The sequence below is a fragment of the Mastacembelus armatus genome, chromosome 3, assembly GCF_900324485.2.
Source record: "Mastacembelus armatus chromosome 3, fMasArm1.2, whole genome shotgun sequence".
Classification (NCBI taxonomy): domain Eukaryota; kingdom Metazoa; phylum Chordata; class Actinopteri; order Synbranchiformes; family Mastacembelidae; genus Mastacembelus; species Mastacembelus armatus.
The window spans coordinates 16,847,099-16,867,221 of record NC_046635.1 but is presented as its reverse complement, the minus strand read 5'-3'; the positions used below and the strand labels follow the sequence as shown (position 1 = coordinate 16,867,221).

Sequence of the window (20,123 nt, the reverse complement as noted above, 5' to 3'; positions counted from 1 at the left end):
GGCCAAGTGACTGAACTCCCGTCAGGCACAATGGGCGCTACTGTTCAGTCGTTTCAACTTTTCAGTTACCTATCGACCCGGCTCCTGAAATCAAAAGCCCAACATCCTCTCACGTCAGTTCCCGCAGTCATCGGTAGAGGCCACGGCGGAGATCATCCTGCCCGCTCACAGAGTCATCGCTGCCATAACCTGGGATGTGGAGATCCAGGTTCGGGAGGCACAGAGTCAGGAGCTTGATCTGAGCCTTTTTGTCCCTTCCTCTGTGCGTCCACAGGTGTTGCAGTGGGCCCACGGCTCCAGAGTCACCTGTCATCAAGGGGTAACACGGACCCGCAACCTCCTATGACAGCGGTTCTGATGGCCAGTAATGGATGCCGACGTTCGGAGATTCGTCGCGGCCTGCACGACTTACACCCAAGAGTAAGTTTTCCTACTGTCGGGTGGCGGGCCTTCTTCACCCCCTCCCAGTTCCATCTCGGCCCTGGAGTTCCACACTTCCCTGGGTAGATTATGCCCATAATTCGCAGTTGTGCTCTGCCATTGGGCTGACCCCTTTCGAGGCCTCCATCGGCTACCTTCATCCACTTTTCCCCTCCCAGGCGATGAAGGTCGTCGTCCTCTCTGTGCAACACCATCTCAAACGCTGCAGATGGGCTTGGGTCCAGACCCAGGTGGCTCTTCGCCATTCCTCAGCCCAGAACAAGCGCCTGGCGGACCGACGGCAGACTCCTGCCCCGGATTATCGGCCGGATTTCTCTCTAAACTGTAAGGTGGTTAACAGTACATAATAAGTTAACAGTACAGTACAAGTAATAGCTGCATTATTAACATGTAATGGTCAAAAAAGTTACCCTGCAGCTCAGTAGAAATTCTGAGGTAAATGTCTTCTATAACTAACCTTACAGAGACATTTTGCTGGAGTCCACATGGCCCAAATGGTTCAGGAGTTCAGGACATCAGAGAACCAATTATATCATAATAAAAAAGGTATTTCATGTCACCTTTTTGTTTTATGATTTCAGTATATACACTGCATGTAGCATATAATCATGGTTAATTTATACACCCATAAATAATTAGTCTACATAGAAGAGACAAACAATATAAGGTCAAAGGTTTGGATTTTTTACAGAGGTGTATAAATAAACCATTAAATTGTGAAAGCTATTGTTTCTTCCTTCCTGAATGTGGCTCTGTGTGTTAACATAGCTAGCTATATTTGTTACTGTTGGGAAATAACAAAAATACACTGGTTAACAGTGATAGAGTGGAACTGTTTCAAATAGATTGTTATTAGCCTTCCACCGCATTAATACTGAAGGATGACTAATGTGTCTGCAGTAATCAACCCCAAAAAACACAGTTTGAGAGGCATTGGTATTTGCAACAGAACAGGCAATGTGGTTACCCATTCACCGATTACCCTGCTTATTTTGGTTTAGTCACTAAACTCACACTAAACTTTAGCGTGAGCAGAGTGATCATGAGGATAACCTAGGAATGAGTCACGATTAACATGAGGACTAATACAGCAGGTGAGTGCCTAACGAGTGCAGACAGTTATGATTCTCCTCAATGTTCAACATTAAACCAAAGAGAATTATGAACATATTCTGATTTTGATTCTTTGCTGGTGACTCAATGTGATGGATGGGGCAGACAGAATGCTGCAACTTAATTGAAATTTTCTAGTGTATTTTATTTGTTAAGCCTGATACACACTCCTCAAGAACATAGAAATGTGTTCGTTTTCTTGAGGTGGCGAGAACAAGAACAAAGTTAGTTCTCGCCAGAACATTTCATAATCTACGAGAAACTCAAGTGCTGACCTCCTGGGAAGTCCCTCCCACTGCAGCACACGTCACACATGCTAAGCATTGTGGGGATTTTGACACAAACTATAATACAGCGGATATGATAACGGATATTGTAGTCTTTTATGACAGACGCTGTCCTCTGTCCTCTTTCCACGAATTATTAGCCATTCGTGTGTCTTTATATACCTTACAAGATGTGTTATAATGATTTCCATACTTTCTCACCGCCTCTGCCAGCTGTTCCTCAGAACTATCCATTGCCATGACGGCCGCCAGCGAAAAAAGCAGGAATGACAACATTTGTGGTTTCTGCATTAACCACGCCAACTTCAAATTTCTGACCAATCACACAATAGTTGTCGGACACCACACAAAAAAAAGTTCTGCCCAGAGGATGTGTTGAGAACAAGCTGTGAGAACTCTCAAACCAGGGCTGTGAGAAAAAAAAAAGACATTCTTTTCTTGCAGCCCTGGGAGAGAGAACACATTTCTCTGTTCTCATGGAGTATGTAGGCCTTCAGAAGTACACTCCATAATGAAATTCAAGCATCTCTACAACTTGAAGAGTTGGTCATTGATGACTAAGATGGAAGAAATCATCATCCAAGGTTGCAGAATCTACTACGTGATAAATCTAAATTAATGCTACTACAACTTCATGTTTCACCTTCATCCCAAAGCTGAGCAGTCTCAGAGTCTTGTTACGGGTCAGGAGAAGATTCATGCAGGCATGCTGAAATAGATGTACAGGCCATTTCACCCCATTGTCATCATGAGATAAACCTGAATCAAGAATCTCACTTTCTGGAACATCCATCTGAAGGACATTCAGGAAATTAGAAAAAAATACACAAACACCTCAGCATTGGTATGTTATCAGCATCTATCCCTGTTTCTGTCCCCCTGAACCACAAAAGAAGAGTAATTACTGTAAATGAGTCGAGAGCAGATGAAGCACAAGGGAGAATAAAGGAGATGAGAGAGATATTGGCTGTCACAACTAGAGCCAAAAGCTGTTCATTACACCAACCCCACCCCCACACATATTAGAACATACATACAATAAGCACATGTACATGCCTGAATCTTCTGTAGCATGTGTCCTGCTGTTCAAATCACGTTACAATATTAAACAACACCTAGATTTGCATTTAACATTATTCAAATTTTAAGATGCTTTCTTCAATGTTTTATTTTGTGATGTTATTCCATCCCAGTTCTCATCTTTTTCTTTAACATTACCGTCTTCCCTTCATTTCCCCTCTTATCCACCTGGTTTGCTATGTCCTACCTTTTTTTCCTATTCCCTTCCTCTTAACTTCATCTCATCCCCATGAGCCCACACACATGCAGCCAATTTCAGACAATTAAACAAATGGGTTTTATTCTCTCTTCTCTTATACTGTCTGCGACTGCATCCATGAAGGATGAATCCTTACACTAAGCTGCAAATGTGTGTCAATGTGTGATTTCACAAAGCCTAAACTAATTAGGTAACACCCATGGCACTACCATCTACAATGGCAGATCAGGGAAATATTAGCAAGACAAGGCAGAAAATACTAATGAATGGGTACAGGGTTATGGTAATGAATTATTACTGTATACCAGCAAACACAGACATGCACACATACACAGGAACATGCTAATATAAAACAACAAAATACACCATTAATATTTCTTCGTATTTCCTTTATTTGAATGTGATTTTAATCTTTTGTCTTATTTTTTTCCTCGTTATATCATTTGGTTAATAGAAAATGTGTCATTTTCTACCTCCTTCTTCTTTCCTTGACTTTTTCCTGCCACAGGTCATTTATTCAGAAAAAAATGTTAGTTGTACTTTTGCATATGATATACTTTCTCCAATATAAAGAGTTATGAGAGTAATACATTTTCCATTTGTTAAGGTACGCTAGTTTGATGGTGTCTGTATCCCATTTCACTGCTCAACAGATGGCTGATAAATAAAAAGGAAAGCCATGAGAATAAATTACTCCTACACACAAACAAGAAGAGACTCACACATATACAATGCACGTCTAAGAAAATTATACCAACACATAAGTTATATTACGACAAACACCCTGAAAATCATACCAACTGAAACATTTCACTTACAAACACAATTTCTGCTTGTGTAATTGAAGCCAAAACTGTTTTCAGCAGGTGTGTAAATTTATTGGCTTCACACACACACATCAGGTAGTTGTGTCTACAGCCTATCTGTGACAAATTGTTTCTATACATAGGTAATAAACAATACAATATACTTTTCTGCAGGGAGATGCCCTGCTTCCAGTCCGTTTAAATTAGGTATATGTGTGTGTGTGTTCCCCAAGAGCCCCAGTTACAACCTCAAACATATAGAGCCATAAATACAGCTGCTTCAGACCTTTTATCGAGCAAAGCATGTACCTACCCTTCTTTCACTTGTTTCCTCCTTTTCGCTTTCCTTATTTTTCTTCTCACTTGTTTTACTGCATACCCTATTTCTCTGTTTTAGCCTGTTTAACATGTTTGTTTGTTTTTTTCTTCCACTAACATACACAAGTCACTGCGGTTTTATCTGGTTTTCTCCTTTGCAAGACTGTCCTTCAGTGCTTCCTCTTTTCTATTTTCCTGGATCTCCTCTTCCCTCCTGTGTTTTCTTTTACTCCAACTCAACTAGATTTCATGGGTTGTGGTTAGTGTGGAGAGTTATAGCCTACTTACAACACTTTGTATTCATCCTGTCTTACACATCAAGCACACAGGCTACACACTCAGGAAAGGACAGTTACAGTGCAATGATTTTTTTTTCTCCATGTCTGAATTAAGTATTTATCACAGGCCGTATCTGAAACTATTGTGCACAAATCATGGTGAATACACACAAGAAATGCACAACCTTTGTATGTCTATGATGTCTTTTAATTCCGTGGTGTTTCTAATTCTGTGTTTGTTTAGAAAAATCTGATTTTATGAGACCACTAATCTACTAAACTACTAAAAATGTTCTCATTAGAGTAGACTGCCTAACTGTGCACCCAGTATGCCTAGGATAAATGTATGCAGTATGGCTTTTATGCAACAGTATAACCATCCAGTACAAATAAATATTGCATGACATGCTTGTAAGCTTGTGATATTCTGTGATGTTTTAGATGTCCAATAACTCAAACGTTTAAAATTCAAATACAGGCAGGGTCTGTCACAAAACTAAGCCATGAGGTGCCTTTTAAAAGTGTGTCAGTGAAATAGAGAAATGGTGGTCAGGCAGCAGAGAGCAAATGAATGAGGCTGAGAGAATTAAAATGAGACACATAGGAGCAGGTTTTTGACATAATATATTCCATACCCCCTAACCCCAACTTTAACCATCAGAACTCAATGCCTAACCATACCCTTACAGTGCATGCCATCTATAGTCTATTTCTTTCGAACTCTTTCTATTGGTCTTGTTCATGGTGAAGTTTGGAAAAAGTATGTGAACCCGTAGGTCTATAAAAAAGTGGTAAGGGATAAGTTATTAATCAATCTTCAATCAGATGAATTGTCTACGAATGCAGAACATTTAGTTGCATGCCTACTCTGTAAAAGTTTGTTTTTAGCTAAGATGGCAGCAGGGAACAACACAGACTGTTCAGTGATGTAAAAAAGAAGCAGTACCAGCTAAAGAATGAATGGAATCACTGGAGTTGATTAACATCCGTGATCGTGAGTCTACCATGCTGCATGAAGCATAGTGTCTGTGGCAGGACATCACAGAAGAAAATGCTGCTCTCCAAAAACACATCACTGCTGGCAAAATGTTTTGTGGACTCATGAAGTTAAGAGTTAATTGTTTAGGAAGAACACACAGCACATGTGGTATAAAGACGGCACCATATACCAACATGAAAAAAACATCCACGTGGTCAAATACAATTGAGGAAGCACCATAGAGCTGATTTTCTGCCTTTGGGCCTGGACAGTTGGCATCATTGACGTGAAAGTGAACTGGCAGTTTTACCATGGTATCATGATACACCATATGGTACAGGATAATGTCAAGGTGGCTGTCCAACATCTGAAGTTCACTATAAGTTGTTTGATTGAAGTAGGGCTACAATAACCAACAGTTCACACAGAAGTCTTCTTTAATAATGTTAATAATCAGTGGGGACAATACAAACATACACTCACTCTAACAAGAGTGTGGACCCTCTAATGGACACATACACTCACTCACAATAATAATTCAGGCAATTTTGTTTTGGATTATTTATTCTGATTTTTACAAAAGAATATAGAGAAGTCACTGCAGCGCAGTGCCAAAAGCGTCATAGTGTCTCTCTGCGATGCATATAGCATCAACAGTGCATAGCAACCACGGTGCATGGCAAATGTCCACCACTGTTGTTTGCATTTAGAGTGGGATAGAGTCATATTCCTGGCCTGAATCAATGTTTCTGGCCAGCCCTGGGCTGAGCTCTGCTGGATCTCCTGCTGTGGCTGCAAGTGTTAAACCGACTATCCAGACTATCTCTACATGTGATTCTCATGACATTGTTGGAAGTTTATGTGAAAATAGAAATATTTAATCCACACCAACTCTGACTCTGACCTGACTCATAAGAACAGCGGTGTGTGCCATTTTCATTGTCAGCTTGATAGACAGAAAAAAAAACTAAATGCGCCAGAAGAAATATAGACACCAAGCCTAAAAAACATACGGGTTAAGGGTGAAATGGGTCCCATGACATTATATAAAACGGATAAAATATTAGATATGTGTGTCTGCTCAGTAAAATGCACAAGTTATTATGTCAGGTTGACTTGAGAACCATAAATATTGTACTGGATGACTTACTGGATCTGACAACATAATAGATAAAATAAAATAAGAATGCACCACCATTATCCATATAATGTAAAAATTATTTAATTATAGAAAAGGTGACTTTCATTCCAATTCTGCCCTTTTTGTCGTTGCAGCTGCTCATTGTCACTGTGTGCCACCGCAAACAGCTACATCACTATACCTAACTAATCGATAAATTGCCAACTATTTTAATAATGAATATCAACAATAATTATTAATTAGTTGTTGCAGCCCTACATTGAAGTAAATCTAGTACAGAATGACTGAAAACAGAAATTCTACATTCTCCACCAGCACTTTAATTGGGAATGTTTCAACAACATACCAAATGTTATAGGTGTTTGATTAGGTTAAGCACATTGTGCTTGTCTATACTACAAAGGTGAAGATCAGATTACATTTTATGACATTTTACTGCATGATACCAGATAATTCCCAACAGTTCACATTCATTTTCTTGCCTCCGTATGTTCACAAGAATACACAAGCATTTATTTGTAGTTACACACATACACTCACTCCAGAGAGGGGAGGTTGCTCAAGGGAAGCAATAAAATGTGCTGTGGCCAGATCTCATCTGTCACTGCTTATTGCACTACTGCAGTCTGACCACAGCACACACACACATATACACAAAGTAACACTGCAGTGGTCTAAAGAAACACACAAGAGGCCAGAGGGTTGTCCCCACGCACGTACCCTCTTGAGTCATTAAGGAACAAGAACATGGGGGGAGAGGGAGAGAGAAGAGGAACATAAAGGGAGAAGAGAAAGGGCCACATGTAGAGAGAAGACTAAATAGAAGAGTCATCAAGACCAGTAACAGGTGGGAGGAAGAATAAGAAAAAGGAACAGAACACAAAACACATCTACAGAGGTACAGAAGACAGCTGAGAGGAGACAAATAGATAGTATGTGAAATGAAGGACATTCCTACTTCTTTAAAATAGCAAAACAGTATACTTTCCATGCAATCACAGTGCCCCCTATTGTCAACCTACAAACCACCAACCTGGATACTAGAAATACACATGGCTTGAGGGTGGGTAAATTAGGTACTTGTAGTTATTTTTGTGTCCCTGCTGTTCTTTTGTGTCATTTGCGTTAAAAACTCTTTCATCACACTCCCAAAGCTATCAGAAGTGGGTTAAAAGCAAATTCTTGATGCAATGGACACATCACGATAAGAATCTATGATGTTTGCCAATAAAACAGATGTTAACTATGAATTAAAAAGACTCTTTATCACTACATGAAAGTGAATAAAACTAAAAGAGGTATAGCAATTATTACCAGGAAATAAATTAAATAACAGTAATATGTCAAACACCATGAAAAATGTTGCTCTTAGATTAGTCTAATCTAACACTAAAATGTCCCTTTTTTGAAGCCTAAAATGTTTCCCAACTCAGCAAATCCCTGTGACCCTAAATAGGATTAGCTAAGGTTAATAATAACCACCAGTTCCACCCAATGTTCAGTCAGAACAGTCAGCAATTGTATTTACTAATGTTAACTTTTCACCTTATTGTGGTCTTAATCTCCACCATGAAATCCACTGCTACCCACTTCTTCTTCTGTTGTGCCCTCCTAACTTCAAATGAAATACTAAGTAAGTAATAAGTTATATGTCATTGGGGTGGCACAGTGGGTCCATGGTTAGTACTGTAAAAAGAAAAATGGAAAATGAGATGCTTCATTTCCAACTTTAGGTTCTTAAGCCCCCTTGTTTTAAAACAATTGTATTGTTTTTTATTTTACTGAACGGAAACCCCAGCATGGTGGCTGAGTGGTTAGCACTGTTGCCTCACAGCAAGAAGGTCGTGGGTTCGCATCCCGGCCTTTCTGTGTGGAGTTTGCATGTTCTCCCTGTGCTTGCGTGGGTTTACTCCGGGTACTCCGGTTTCTTCCCACAGTCCAAAAACATGCATGTCAGGTTGATTGGTGACTCTAAAATTGCCCGTAGGACTGAGTGTGAGTGTGTGAGGTTGTCTGTCTTTGTGTGTCTATATGTGGCCCTGCGACAGACTGGTGACCTGTCTAGGGTGTACCCCTGCCTTCCACCCGAGAGAGAGCTGGGATAGGCTCCAGCGGATCCCCGTGACCCTGAACAGGAAAAGCGGGTATAGAAGATGGATGGATGGATGGATGGATGGAACGGAAACCCGTGCTTAAAATTTAAAAAAGTGAAGTTGAGGTCAGCTTAATCCAGTGACTCTGCAGTCCAGCACATTCCCTTTTTGTCACTTGCACGCAAAGAATTTAGGGATAGATTGGGTCACAAAGAATCTAACAGTAACAGAAGTAACAGAAAAAAAGGTCACATTTCTTAGCTACATTTAAATAGCTTTTGAAATGGGAGAGTCTTGTTGTGACACAATCGACCTTCAAAGACAGCCTTGACAACCTGACTTGCCAGATGGTTTGTTATACATCCCCGCCCCTAAGTGATGCTGTGTCCTCACAGGACACTGACTGGTCTTCACCACTAGCAGTTTGGTGAAATTAGTGAAAAGGTATGGTGAAGAGGTCTCGTGAGAATCAAGCGTCTACGCAAGATAAAGCTTTTCAAGGATGCGGGCCCTGAATTGATGATTAAAATCTAATTTCCTTTTATTTTTAAAAAGTATCTCCCAGAGAAATTTTCTGTTAACTAACAAACTCCTTTTTCAGTAAGTCACTCTTGCTGCTAACTTAGTCAGGATATTATCTCCAGTTTCTGTTTTTAATATTTTGCTTTGCTATCTTTCTGAAAGAATAAACAAGTCAAATCCAAATCGTGTTTTGGATATTGAAAATCAGTTGAGGAAATGGACAGACAGTTCATTCCTATTAGAACATCCATGACATGTAACTTATGGGTAACTTTCATGTAGGTTTTATGGGAACATCTTTGGCTCATCATGAGCCTGGGTGCTTTCAATTAATGCTCGCACACACTCAAACAACCATTGTGATGGGCCAAAAACAATGTGCGCACACACACAGACACACTGAAAAAAATGAGGACCAGGAAAATGTCCTCACTTTGTCAATTTTGTTTTGACAAAGTGTCCTCACTTTGATAGAAATGTTAAAAATGGTACTCACCAAGATAGCTATACAAGTACACACGCACACACATACACACACACAGTAAAGGCACGAAATCTCACACAAGCACTCACACAAACAATCAGGTAACAGAGGTAAAGCAAAATCCAGACACACATATTCGTGTACACATTACTGGGGAGTTTGACTGGAGGCTGTTCTAGGAAAAAGTACACACAAACAAACCTAACAGAGGACTAATCACAGATGCTGAGAAGATCTGAAACATATGTTAGGGTCCATCAAACACAGCTTGGGATGCTAAAAACACAGCTGTTTATTTTTGTTGGTCTTATTGTCCATGAGTATGCATGTTTGTATTCACATGTGCAAAAGTGCCAGGTGTTACATGCCTGTGTTCAAATATATTTATCCCACCTTTGCAATAAGGCTGAGGGGTTCCCGGCAGGAGGGTGGCATTTCCTGTACCAGATAAGGTGTTTCCTGTTTTAGGTACAGCTCTAACATGGATGCCAACTGAGACAGGCCTTGCTTCTTCTGCTCAGACATGGAACTCAGATCTAAAAAATTACAAGCATAAAAAACATCTTTCTCTCTATGTGAGCTTCTGACAATGCCTGGAAAGAGATTTTGTGCTGACTGGTACAAACTTTATATTCTGCTATAACACTGAGACACAGAAGTACATTTATGTCTGATAAATATGGTGGTGAGGGTGACATTTTGTTACTGCACTGGCATCAGATGTAGGCAAAACACACACACACTTGGAGGGGATACTTACGTGACTCATGCTCCTCCAAAGTGTAGAGCTCCTCACTATGGTCGGTAGGTGGACTTAACTAGAAAAAAAGACCCAGGGGCTTGTGTTACATGTGTTGCAGTCCCTCAATCATGCTGCTGCATTTGGAGGAAGTGCAACTAACTTTTCCAATCATTACGAGAAAAAGGTTTGTGTTGCTGCTTGTTGGCAAATATTTTTTAAGTTATGCGCTGGTTGTGAAGTCTAGGCAACTTTAATTACAGTATATAGTACATTTTTAACATTTAAAACATCATGTATTAAAAACCAGAATAAAATCAATGAACACAAAATAAACCACAGCAAACAAATAACTATTACTTGTATCTTCCTTTGTGCTTGTTATTTTACATCTGACAGTGAAAAATCCTAGAAATGTACCAAGGCAAAGATGAGTCTTGCAGCCAGGCGGACTGAGTCAGTGGGAATTCTGGGTAGGAGCCTCTGCAGACATTTACACTCTCTCTTATGGCAGGCCCATGCTTGTTTCTGCAGGGCAAAAACACTTTAACAAACTGACACACACAGAGACATATACATACACTTTCATAACAACACAGACACTATACCTGGCAAATGATATTGCAGTAGCGAGCCATCTTGCACTGGGAACACCTCAACAAGGTCTTGCACCTATACAGAAGAATGGAGAACAACAGTAGCTAATTCTGCACAAGTTGTCGACTGAGTTTCCACAAAGAAAGATCTGGCACCCCAGTATTATAGAAAACAAGATAATTCGAACACTGATTTACAGGTAATAAAATGCTGCCTAGGCCACACACAGGAAAACATTAGTCTTCCAATAAAGTCAGTGACTCAGTGATGTCAGCCTTTCATTACTTTAATATTTAAACAAAAACAGTTCAGCTGCTCTGTACACAGGGAAGGTTGGGTCATAGTTAAGCTATGACTGAACAAATTCACATATGTTCTCACCACTGACCTTTTCCCAAAGTAATCTTGACTTACTCTTTTCTATGTTAAGCCGATTGTGCATCCATTACCTAGTTTTATCTACCTACCTATCCTCTCTTAGATTATCACCTAGTAACTAGATGATAATCTAAGAGAGAATAGGCCCTAGTTCAATGAATTTTATTTGTATTGTGCCAAATACAATCATCACAAGGCACTTTACATAGAAACCCAACAAATCCCTTCTGAGCAAGCACTTGGCGACAGTGGAAGAGAAACTCCTTTTAACTGGAGAAATGGGTAGGTCACACAGACCACCACATCTGGAAATCAAAGAAATTTGCCAAGTCAGAAATCTAAAACTGGAGAGAGATTAAACAGTGGTATCCTTTGATGTTACATCCCTCTTCACTAGCATCCCCACCACCGATGCCCAAACACCAGTCAGAAGAACACTAAAAGAGAACAGCAACCTTTCTGCCAGGAGCATCTCAACCCAGACTAAATTTGCCTGCTACTGGGCTTATGTCTGAACACTGCATACTTCTCATACAGAGGTGACTTTTACACACACAAAGTTCAAGCCTTCACAGAACACATTATTGCAGAAGAAGCAAACATCAAGTTCACCAGAGGACACACCACAATGTAAAGCCTTAGCCGTTCTGGACTGTGAGGTCATCATCAGGTCTGATGGTAACCTAAAAACAAAAGTCCACAGGAAACCCACACACACGTACCAATACCTGGTATTTGACTCCCATCACCCACTGCAACACAAACTAAGAGCCTGATTTACTCAAGGCTTGCGTGTATAAAAACGTGCAAACCTGATCGCACGCGCAAACATACCTGCAACCTGATCACCAAAAACCATGCTTGCAGAATTATAGAAGATGCAAATCGGTTAATGTAGTACAAAGCCTGGAAGTAACTTTGTCAATGTTGTTTTGCATCTGAAGAGATGGTGCTAATCGGCCCAGTGCTATAATGCGCACAGATGGCTGCTGTTATTGCAGCAAGGAGGAGGAGAAGCAGAATGTTTGATGAATATAATGCACATGAAATAAAATAGGGCAGTCTAATGAATAGAGAGTTGGACTTGTAACCTGAAAGTTGCAGGTTCGAGTCTCAGGACCAGCAAGAATTGTCGTTGGGGTGGAGTGAATAGCCAGCGCTCTCTCCACCTTCAATACCATGACTAAGGTGAGACCCCTGAGCAAGGCACCAAGCTGCCAACTGCTCCCTGGGCACCGCAGTATTGGCTGCCCACTGCTCCGGGTCTGTGTTCACGGTGTGTGTGTGTGTGTGTGTGTGTGCGTGTGTGTGCACCTTTAATGCACAGCACAAATTCTGAGTATGAGTCACCATACTTGGCCACGTCGCTTCACTTCACTTCAAAATGTTTTTGTTTCATTTAAATTGAATAACTGTGTTCATGTTTGCCACTGAAGGCATATTAATCTTGATTATAAATAAATATCAGGAAAAAAATCTTTGAGGGCATAACTTGTTCTGCAGTTGGCTCTAGGGAGTCGTACCCCGGTATTCTCATCACCTGCTCATCTGTCAGTGAAAGCTGCACCCGCTGCTCAGTCTTGCTTAGAGGCATTTCTCCCCTCGTACCACCAGCGGTTTCATTGGCCAATGCTTTATTACAAGCCAATTTTTCTTATGTTCTTTGCTTTACATCTTGCAATGTTCTCTTGATTTCACCTGTTGTTCTTTTCCCAATGGCCTTTACTTTTGAGTAGATACCCAGTAGACACCCTGTTTTTTTGAAAAACAGTTACTTTATTTATTTTTATATTTTGCTGTAATGCACAGTTTATTTGCCTCTTCCACTAACACCACTGATTCAAATACTTTTCCTCTTGTGCTCCAAACTCTCCATGGCGGAAAACGTTAAAACGTGCAAAATCCTTATTTAAATAGGGCAGTCTGAACAAAGTTTACATGTTTTGTCATTTGCTCAACTAATTTTAGTTGATTACCCACAAGACATTCACCAACTAAACGTGGAATCTGTTAGAGTGCACACACAATTTCGTACTCGTTATTTGGGATCTTAGTAAATCAGGCCCTGAGTATATTTAGAACTCTGCGCCAGAGTGTGAAACACACCCCCACCTCTAGGGAGGCCAAGAGGCAGGAGGACACACACTTGAAGACAGCCCTTAAAAACTGCAGCTACATCAGGCAGGAAAACAAGTGACAAAAATGAAACTCGAGATCCACCAAGGAAAAACCTGGTCATTCCTTATGTAGCTGGTGTTTCAGAGAAGCTTAAAAGGATTTTTGGGAAACAGCACATACTGGTTCACTTGGACCTACTAACACACTGAGACAGAGACTAAAGACCTATATCCTAAAGACCGAACACCAAAACAAAAGATGAGCAATGTAGTGTATGCAGTCCACTGTAGAGAAGAATTCTTGGAACTTTGCACTAGAGAAACCAAACAACCACTTAGCAAGAGGATGGCCCAGCACAGGAAGAGCAGTTCACTTCCACTGTTCACCTAACAAACCTATTCAGATCACGTGTGAAGTGAAACCAACCCAATTTACATAGTTCACCTTCTTCTTCTTTTCCTTTCGGCTGCTCCCTTCAGGGGTCGCCACAGCCAATCATCCACCTTCATTCAACCCTATCCTCTATATCCTCCACACCCACACCAACTATCCTCATGTCCTCCTTCACTACATCCAAGAACCTCCTCTTTGGTCTTCCTCTAGGCCTCCTTCCTGGCAGCTCTAACCTCAGCATCCTTTTACCAATGTATTCACTGTCCCTCCTCTGAACATGTCCAAACCATCTCAATCTGGCTTCCCTGGCTTTTTCTCGAAAACATCTAACATGAGTGGTCCCTCTGATGTACTCATTCCTGATCCTATCCATCCTCGTCACTCCCAAAGAGAACCTCAACATCTTCAGCTCTGCTACCTCCAGCTCTGTCTCCTGTCTTTTTTTCAGTGCCACTGTCTAAACCATACAACATTGCTGGTCTCACCACTGTCTTGTACACCTTTCCTTTCATTCTTGCTGACACACATCTTCCTGTCACACATCACACCTGACACTTTTCTCCACCCGTTGCAACCTGCTTGTACACGCCTCTTCACTTCTTTTCTACACTCTCCATTGCTCTGGACTGTTGACCCTAGGTACTTAAAATCCTCCACCTTCTTCACCTCTACTACCTGTAACTTCACCGTTCTACATGAGTCTCTCTCATTTACACACATGTACTCCATTTTACTGCAGCTAACCTTCACTCCTCTCCTTTCCAGAGCAAACCTCCACCTGCTCCCTGCTCTCACTACAGATGACAATGTTGTCTGCAAACATCATGGTCCACAGAGATTCCTGTCTAACCTCATCTGTCAGTCTGTCCATCACTACAGCAAACAAGAAGGGGCTCAAAGCCGATCCTTGGTGCAGTCCCACCTCCACCTTGAACTCCTCTGTCACACCTACAGCACACCTCACCACTGTCTTACAGCTCTCATACATGTCCTGCACCACTCGAACATACTTCTCTGCCTCTCTAGCCTTCCTCATACAAAACCACAGTTCCTCTCTTGGAGCCCTGTCATACGCTTTTTCCAAATCTACAAAGACACAATGCAGCTCCTTCTGGCCTTCTCTGTACTTCTCCATCAGAATTCTCAAAGCAAATATTGTATCTGTGGTACTCTTTCTTGGCATGAAACCATACTGCTGCTCACAAATGCTCACTTCTGACCTCAGCCTAGCCTCCACTATTCTTTCTCATAACTTCATTGTGTGACTCATCAGCTTTATTCCTCTGCTAGTTTCCACAACTCTGCACGTCTCCTTTGTTTTTAAAAACGGGCACCAGTACACTTCTCCGCCATTCCTCATGCATCCTCTCACTCTCCAAGATCTTGTCAAGTAGCCCAGTCAAAAACTCTACTGCTACCTCACACTTCAATACCTCCAGAGGTATGCTGTCAGGACCAACTGCCTTTCCATTCTTTATCCTCTTCAACACCTTCCTCACTTCATCCTTACTGATCTTTGCTACTTCCTGCTCCACAACAGTCACCTCTTCTACTCTGTGCTCTCTGACATTTTCCTCATTCATCAACTATAACAAAGTATTCCTTCCATCTTTCCATCACACCTGTGGCACCTAATGAGTACATTTAGGCCAGGGGTGGAATGAAACCAACCTGAAAGATACATTTGAGATTCCTACAAGCTTTCCCTATAGACTGAAGAAGTTACTTGGATGAGTAGTGAAACGTTTCAACCTTAAAAACTAGAAGTTGAGTTGCTATGACTAAACCTCTAGATAAATTCACCTTGACAACTGAGAATCATTACGGACAGTGTGATACTCGAATAGTTCAAATTCATTTTTTCTTATTAAACTACACTCAGTACCCCGTAATGACAAAGTGAAAATCATTTTAGAAATGTCTGTCATGTATTTTAAAAACTGGAATATCACATTTACATAAATATTCAGATCCATTACTCAGTACTTACTTGAAGCACCTTTGGCTGCAATTACAGCGTCTTTTTCGGTATAAAGCCATAAGCCCAGATTGGTGGAGAGCTGTAGTGATGGTTGTCCCATCTCTACACAAGATCTCTGAAGCTAGAGTGACCTCTTACTAAAGCCCTTCTTCCATGATTACTCAGTTTGTAGCCTTCCCTTGCTCTATCAACAATCCTGTCTCTGAGCTCTGCAGGCAGTTCCTTTGACCTCATGGCTTGGTTTTTGCTCTGATATGCATTGCCTGCTTCTAAAGAGAGGTGTGTGCCTTCCCATATCATGTCCAAACAATTTAATTTACCACAAGTGGACTCCAATCAAGGTGTAGAAACATCTCAGCAAAGATCAAGAGAAATGGGAGGCACCTGAGTTAATTTTTATGTGTTGTTGCAAAGGGTCTGAATACTTGCATAGATGTAATATTTTAGGGGTTTTTTTGTTTTTAAAAACTTTTAAAACTAAATTCACTACACTACACTAAATTCTGTTGTCAGTTTGTCATTATGTGGCCCTGAGTATAGATTAATAAGAAAAAATAATTTTAAACTATTGAAGAATCAGGCTGCAACATAATAAAACTGAAAAAAGTGAAGGTGGTCTAAATACTTTCTGAATGCACTGTATACATGTGAGAGGAGAGGAGAGGAGAGGAGAGGAGAGGAGAGGAGAGGAGAGGAGAGGAGAGGAGAGGAGAGGAGAGGAGGATAGAAAAAAGAGAAGAGAGGGAGGGGAGGAGAAGAGAGATGAGCTCAGTGCATGACAGGAAGTCCTCAGGCAGTCTAGCCCTATAGCAGCACAACGAGGGGATGGTTCAGGGTCAAACAATAAGTTTTGTCAAAAAGGAAAGTATTCAGTCTAACCTTTAAAGTAACTTTTACAGTAGAGGTTGTCTACCTCTTGAACTCAGACTAGGAGCTGGTTCTACAGGAGAAGAGCTTGATGCTAAAGGCTCTGCTCCCATTCTACTTTTGGAAACTCTGGGAACCACAAGTAGACCTGCACTCCAAGAGCAAAGTACTCTATTGGGATGATACTGTACTATAAGGTATTTAAGGTATGAAGGAGCTTGATCATGAAGGGCTTTGTATGTAAGGAGAAGGATTTTAAATTATATTCTGGATTTTATAAGAAGCCAATGAAGAGACTCTGATATAGGAGAAATATGTTACAAGATGGCGCCGAGTATGGTTGCCCTGGTGTGTTGCTGCAGCCTGTTTTGTTTGTTTTTGTGCGTTAAGTGTGTATCTGCTTGCTCTTACACCAGAGAAGAGCTCTTAAACGCTAAACACTCCACCCCCACGGACTAATATCCAGTTTTTTTGGCTTCTGCAGCGAATTTACTTCATGTTTTGGTCAAAAAAGTGAAACACCGTCGAAGAGGAAAGCGTGCCGGCGCGCTTGTGCGTCTACGAAAACGTAGAATGCGCACAACGCTACCTGGGATCTTCCTCTCCAACGTCTGCTCACTCTGCAAGAAAATGGATGAACTGGCACTGCTGATGAGAAGAAACAGGGACTTTTCTTCATCTTGTGTCTGGAAACATGGCTCTGTGAACAAACACCGGACTTCGCGCTACAGCTGGACTACTCCGAGCGGATCGTCACAGGGAACTTTCCGGCAAAGCAAAAGGTGATGGTCTCTGTTTCTACATCAACAGTGGTTGGTGTACCGGTGTAACTGTGATCTCCCGTTTTGCTGTCCAGATCTGGAATATTTACTTATTAACTGCAAGCCATTTTACTCTCCGCGTGAGTTCCATTCATTCATCCTCGCTTGTGTTTACATTCCACCGAGTGGGGACGTGCACGACGCTCAGCGTGTACTCGCGGACCATATACTGCGTGTGGAACGAGAACATCCGAACTCTTTAGTTATCGTCCTTGGTGATTTAATAGAGGAAATCTGAGCAGAGAAGTACCAAAATACAAACAGCACATCAAATGCCCAACCAGAGAGGAAAACACGCTTGATCACTGTTACACCACAATAAGCGGAGCATATCACGTAGTGCCCCGTGCTGCTCTTGGACTATCTGACCACGTCATGATCCATCTGATTCCCACGTACAGACAGAGGCTGAAGCTCTCCAAACCTGTGGTAAAAACATCTAGAAAATGGACTAGCCAGGCTGTGGATGAGCTTTGTGCATGTTTGGACTCAAAGGACTGGGATGTGTTCAGAGCTGCTACAGATGGCCTGGACGAGTATACAGACACTGCGACATACAGTTCTGTGAGGACAGTATTCTACCAACACGAACCAGGGTGAGTTACAACAATGACAAACCCTGGTTCACAGCTACACTCAGACAGCTGAGGCTACAGAAGGAATTGGCATTTAAAAGTGGGGACAGAGAGAACTACAAAAGTGCTAAGTACAGGTTTAGCAAGGAGGTGAGAAGAGCTAAATCACTGTACTCTGACAGACTCCAGCAACAGTTCTCTGCCAACGACTCGGCCTCTGTGTGGAAGGGGCTTAGGCAAATCACCAACTACAAGCCTAAATCCCCCCACTCCACTGACGACCTTCGACTAGCCAACAGCCTGAATGAGTTCTATTGTTGCTTTGAGGACTCATCAGGATGCCCTGACACCTCCACTCAAGCCATCAACACAGTCACTCATACCCCCTCCCCACACCACCCAGAAGACCCATCATCAAAGACGCCCTCAACCCCCACCACCTCCCCCACATCTCCAGCCCTCGCAATCCTGGAGGAAGATGTAAACAGTAAGCAATTGAGGAAACTGAACCCCCACAAGGCTCCCGACCTAGATGGTGTCTCCTCCTCCACCCTAAGACACTGTGCTGATGAGCTGACTCCTGTGTTCACAGACATTTTTAACACCTCACTGGAGTCATGTCACGTGCCAGCCTGCTTCAAATCCTCCACCATAGTCCCAGTCCCAAAAAAGCAGAGGATCACTGGTCTCAATGATTACAGACCTGTGGCGTTGACGTCTCATGTCATGAAATCATTTGAACGACTGGTTCTTCCCCAACTCAAGACCATCACGGACCCACTCCTAGATCCCCTACAGTTTGCCTAGAGCAAACAGATCCACGACGCAATCAACTTGGCCCTACACTACATCCTACAGCATCAGGAACCTAGGCCAGGATCCTGTTTGTGGACTTCAGCTCTGCCTTCAATACAATCCACCCTACTCTCCTTCAGGACAAGCTATCCTTGCTGAACGTGCCTGACTTCAACTATCTGTGGATCACTGACTTCCTAACAGATAGGAGGCAGCACGTGAGGCTAGGGAAGAATGTCACCCGGACCATCAGCACTGGAACCCCACAAGGCTGTGTACTTTCCCCTCTGCTCTTCTCCCTGTACACTAACTGCTGCACCTCTGACCACCAGTCTGTCAAGCTGGTTAAGTTTGCGGATGACACCACCCTCATCGGGCTCATCTCGGACGTAGACGGGTCTGCCTACTGGAGGGAGGTGGACTGTCTGGAATCAGAACTCTGCGGCGTGCAGGCAGAATCACAGCTGATCCCTCCCACCCTGGACATGGACTCTTTGTGCCACTTCCCTCAGGCAGGAGGTAGCGGTCCACTCGGACTAGAACCTCACGCCATAAAAACAGCTTCTTCCCATCTGCCATCAGACCCATTAACTCCAAACAACACTGCTCTGCTCTGTCACTTTAGCACAGTCACCATACCTTGTTCCTGTCACCCACCTGATGACTTTTTGCACTTAGTACACTTAGTCATATTGTGTTGCTCTTTCTGTAAATTCACCTTGTAAATAAGAAAAGTATACAGTATATTCTTTATTTCACTGCACCTTGCTTATTTTATTTTATCTATGCTGCTTATTTAAGACACTTATTATATGTTATATGTAACTCGTCATGTCTATGCTCTATGTATGCACCATCTCACCAAAACAAATTCCTTATAATGTGAAACCCTCACTTATTTGGCAATAAACCTGTTTCTGACTCTGATTCTAATCTAGCCGTGAAGTAACAAATGCATGGACTAGTTTTTCTGCACCATTTTAAGACAAAATGTTCCTAAGTCTGGCAAACTTGCGCAGGTGAAAGAAGCTCTAGAGATTGAATTTATGTGTGAATTAAAGGACATCATGGTCAAATACAAATACAATAACTTCTGCTTTCTCTGAAAAGTATAAAGT

The 20,123-nt window shown here is 41.8% G+C and overlaps 1 protein-coding gene across 1 annotated transcript in view; it reads right to left on the bottom strand.

Annotated features, from left to right (window-relative positions):
• smyd3 (SET and MYND domain containing 3) overlaps positions 1-20,123 on the bottom strand; it is a 122,567-nt gene that overhangs the window by 79,969 nt on the left and 22,475 nt on the right. The window contains exons 2-5 of the mRNA XM_026293916.1: positions 11,089-11,152; positions 10,901-11,008; positions 10,502-10,559; positions 10,135-10,277 (exon numbers count right to left, since the gene is read on the bottom strand). Coding sequence (XP_026149701.1) covers positions 10,135-10,277; positions 10,502-10,559; positions 10,901-11,008; positions 11,089-11,152 — 373 coding nt within the window. The remainder of the gene's footprint in view (positions 1-10,134; positions 10,278-10,501; positions 10,560-10,900; positions 11,009-11,088; positions 11,153-20,123) is intronic.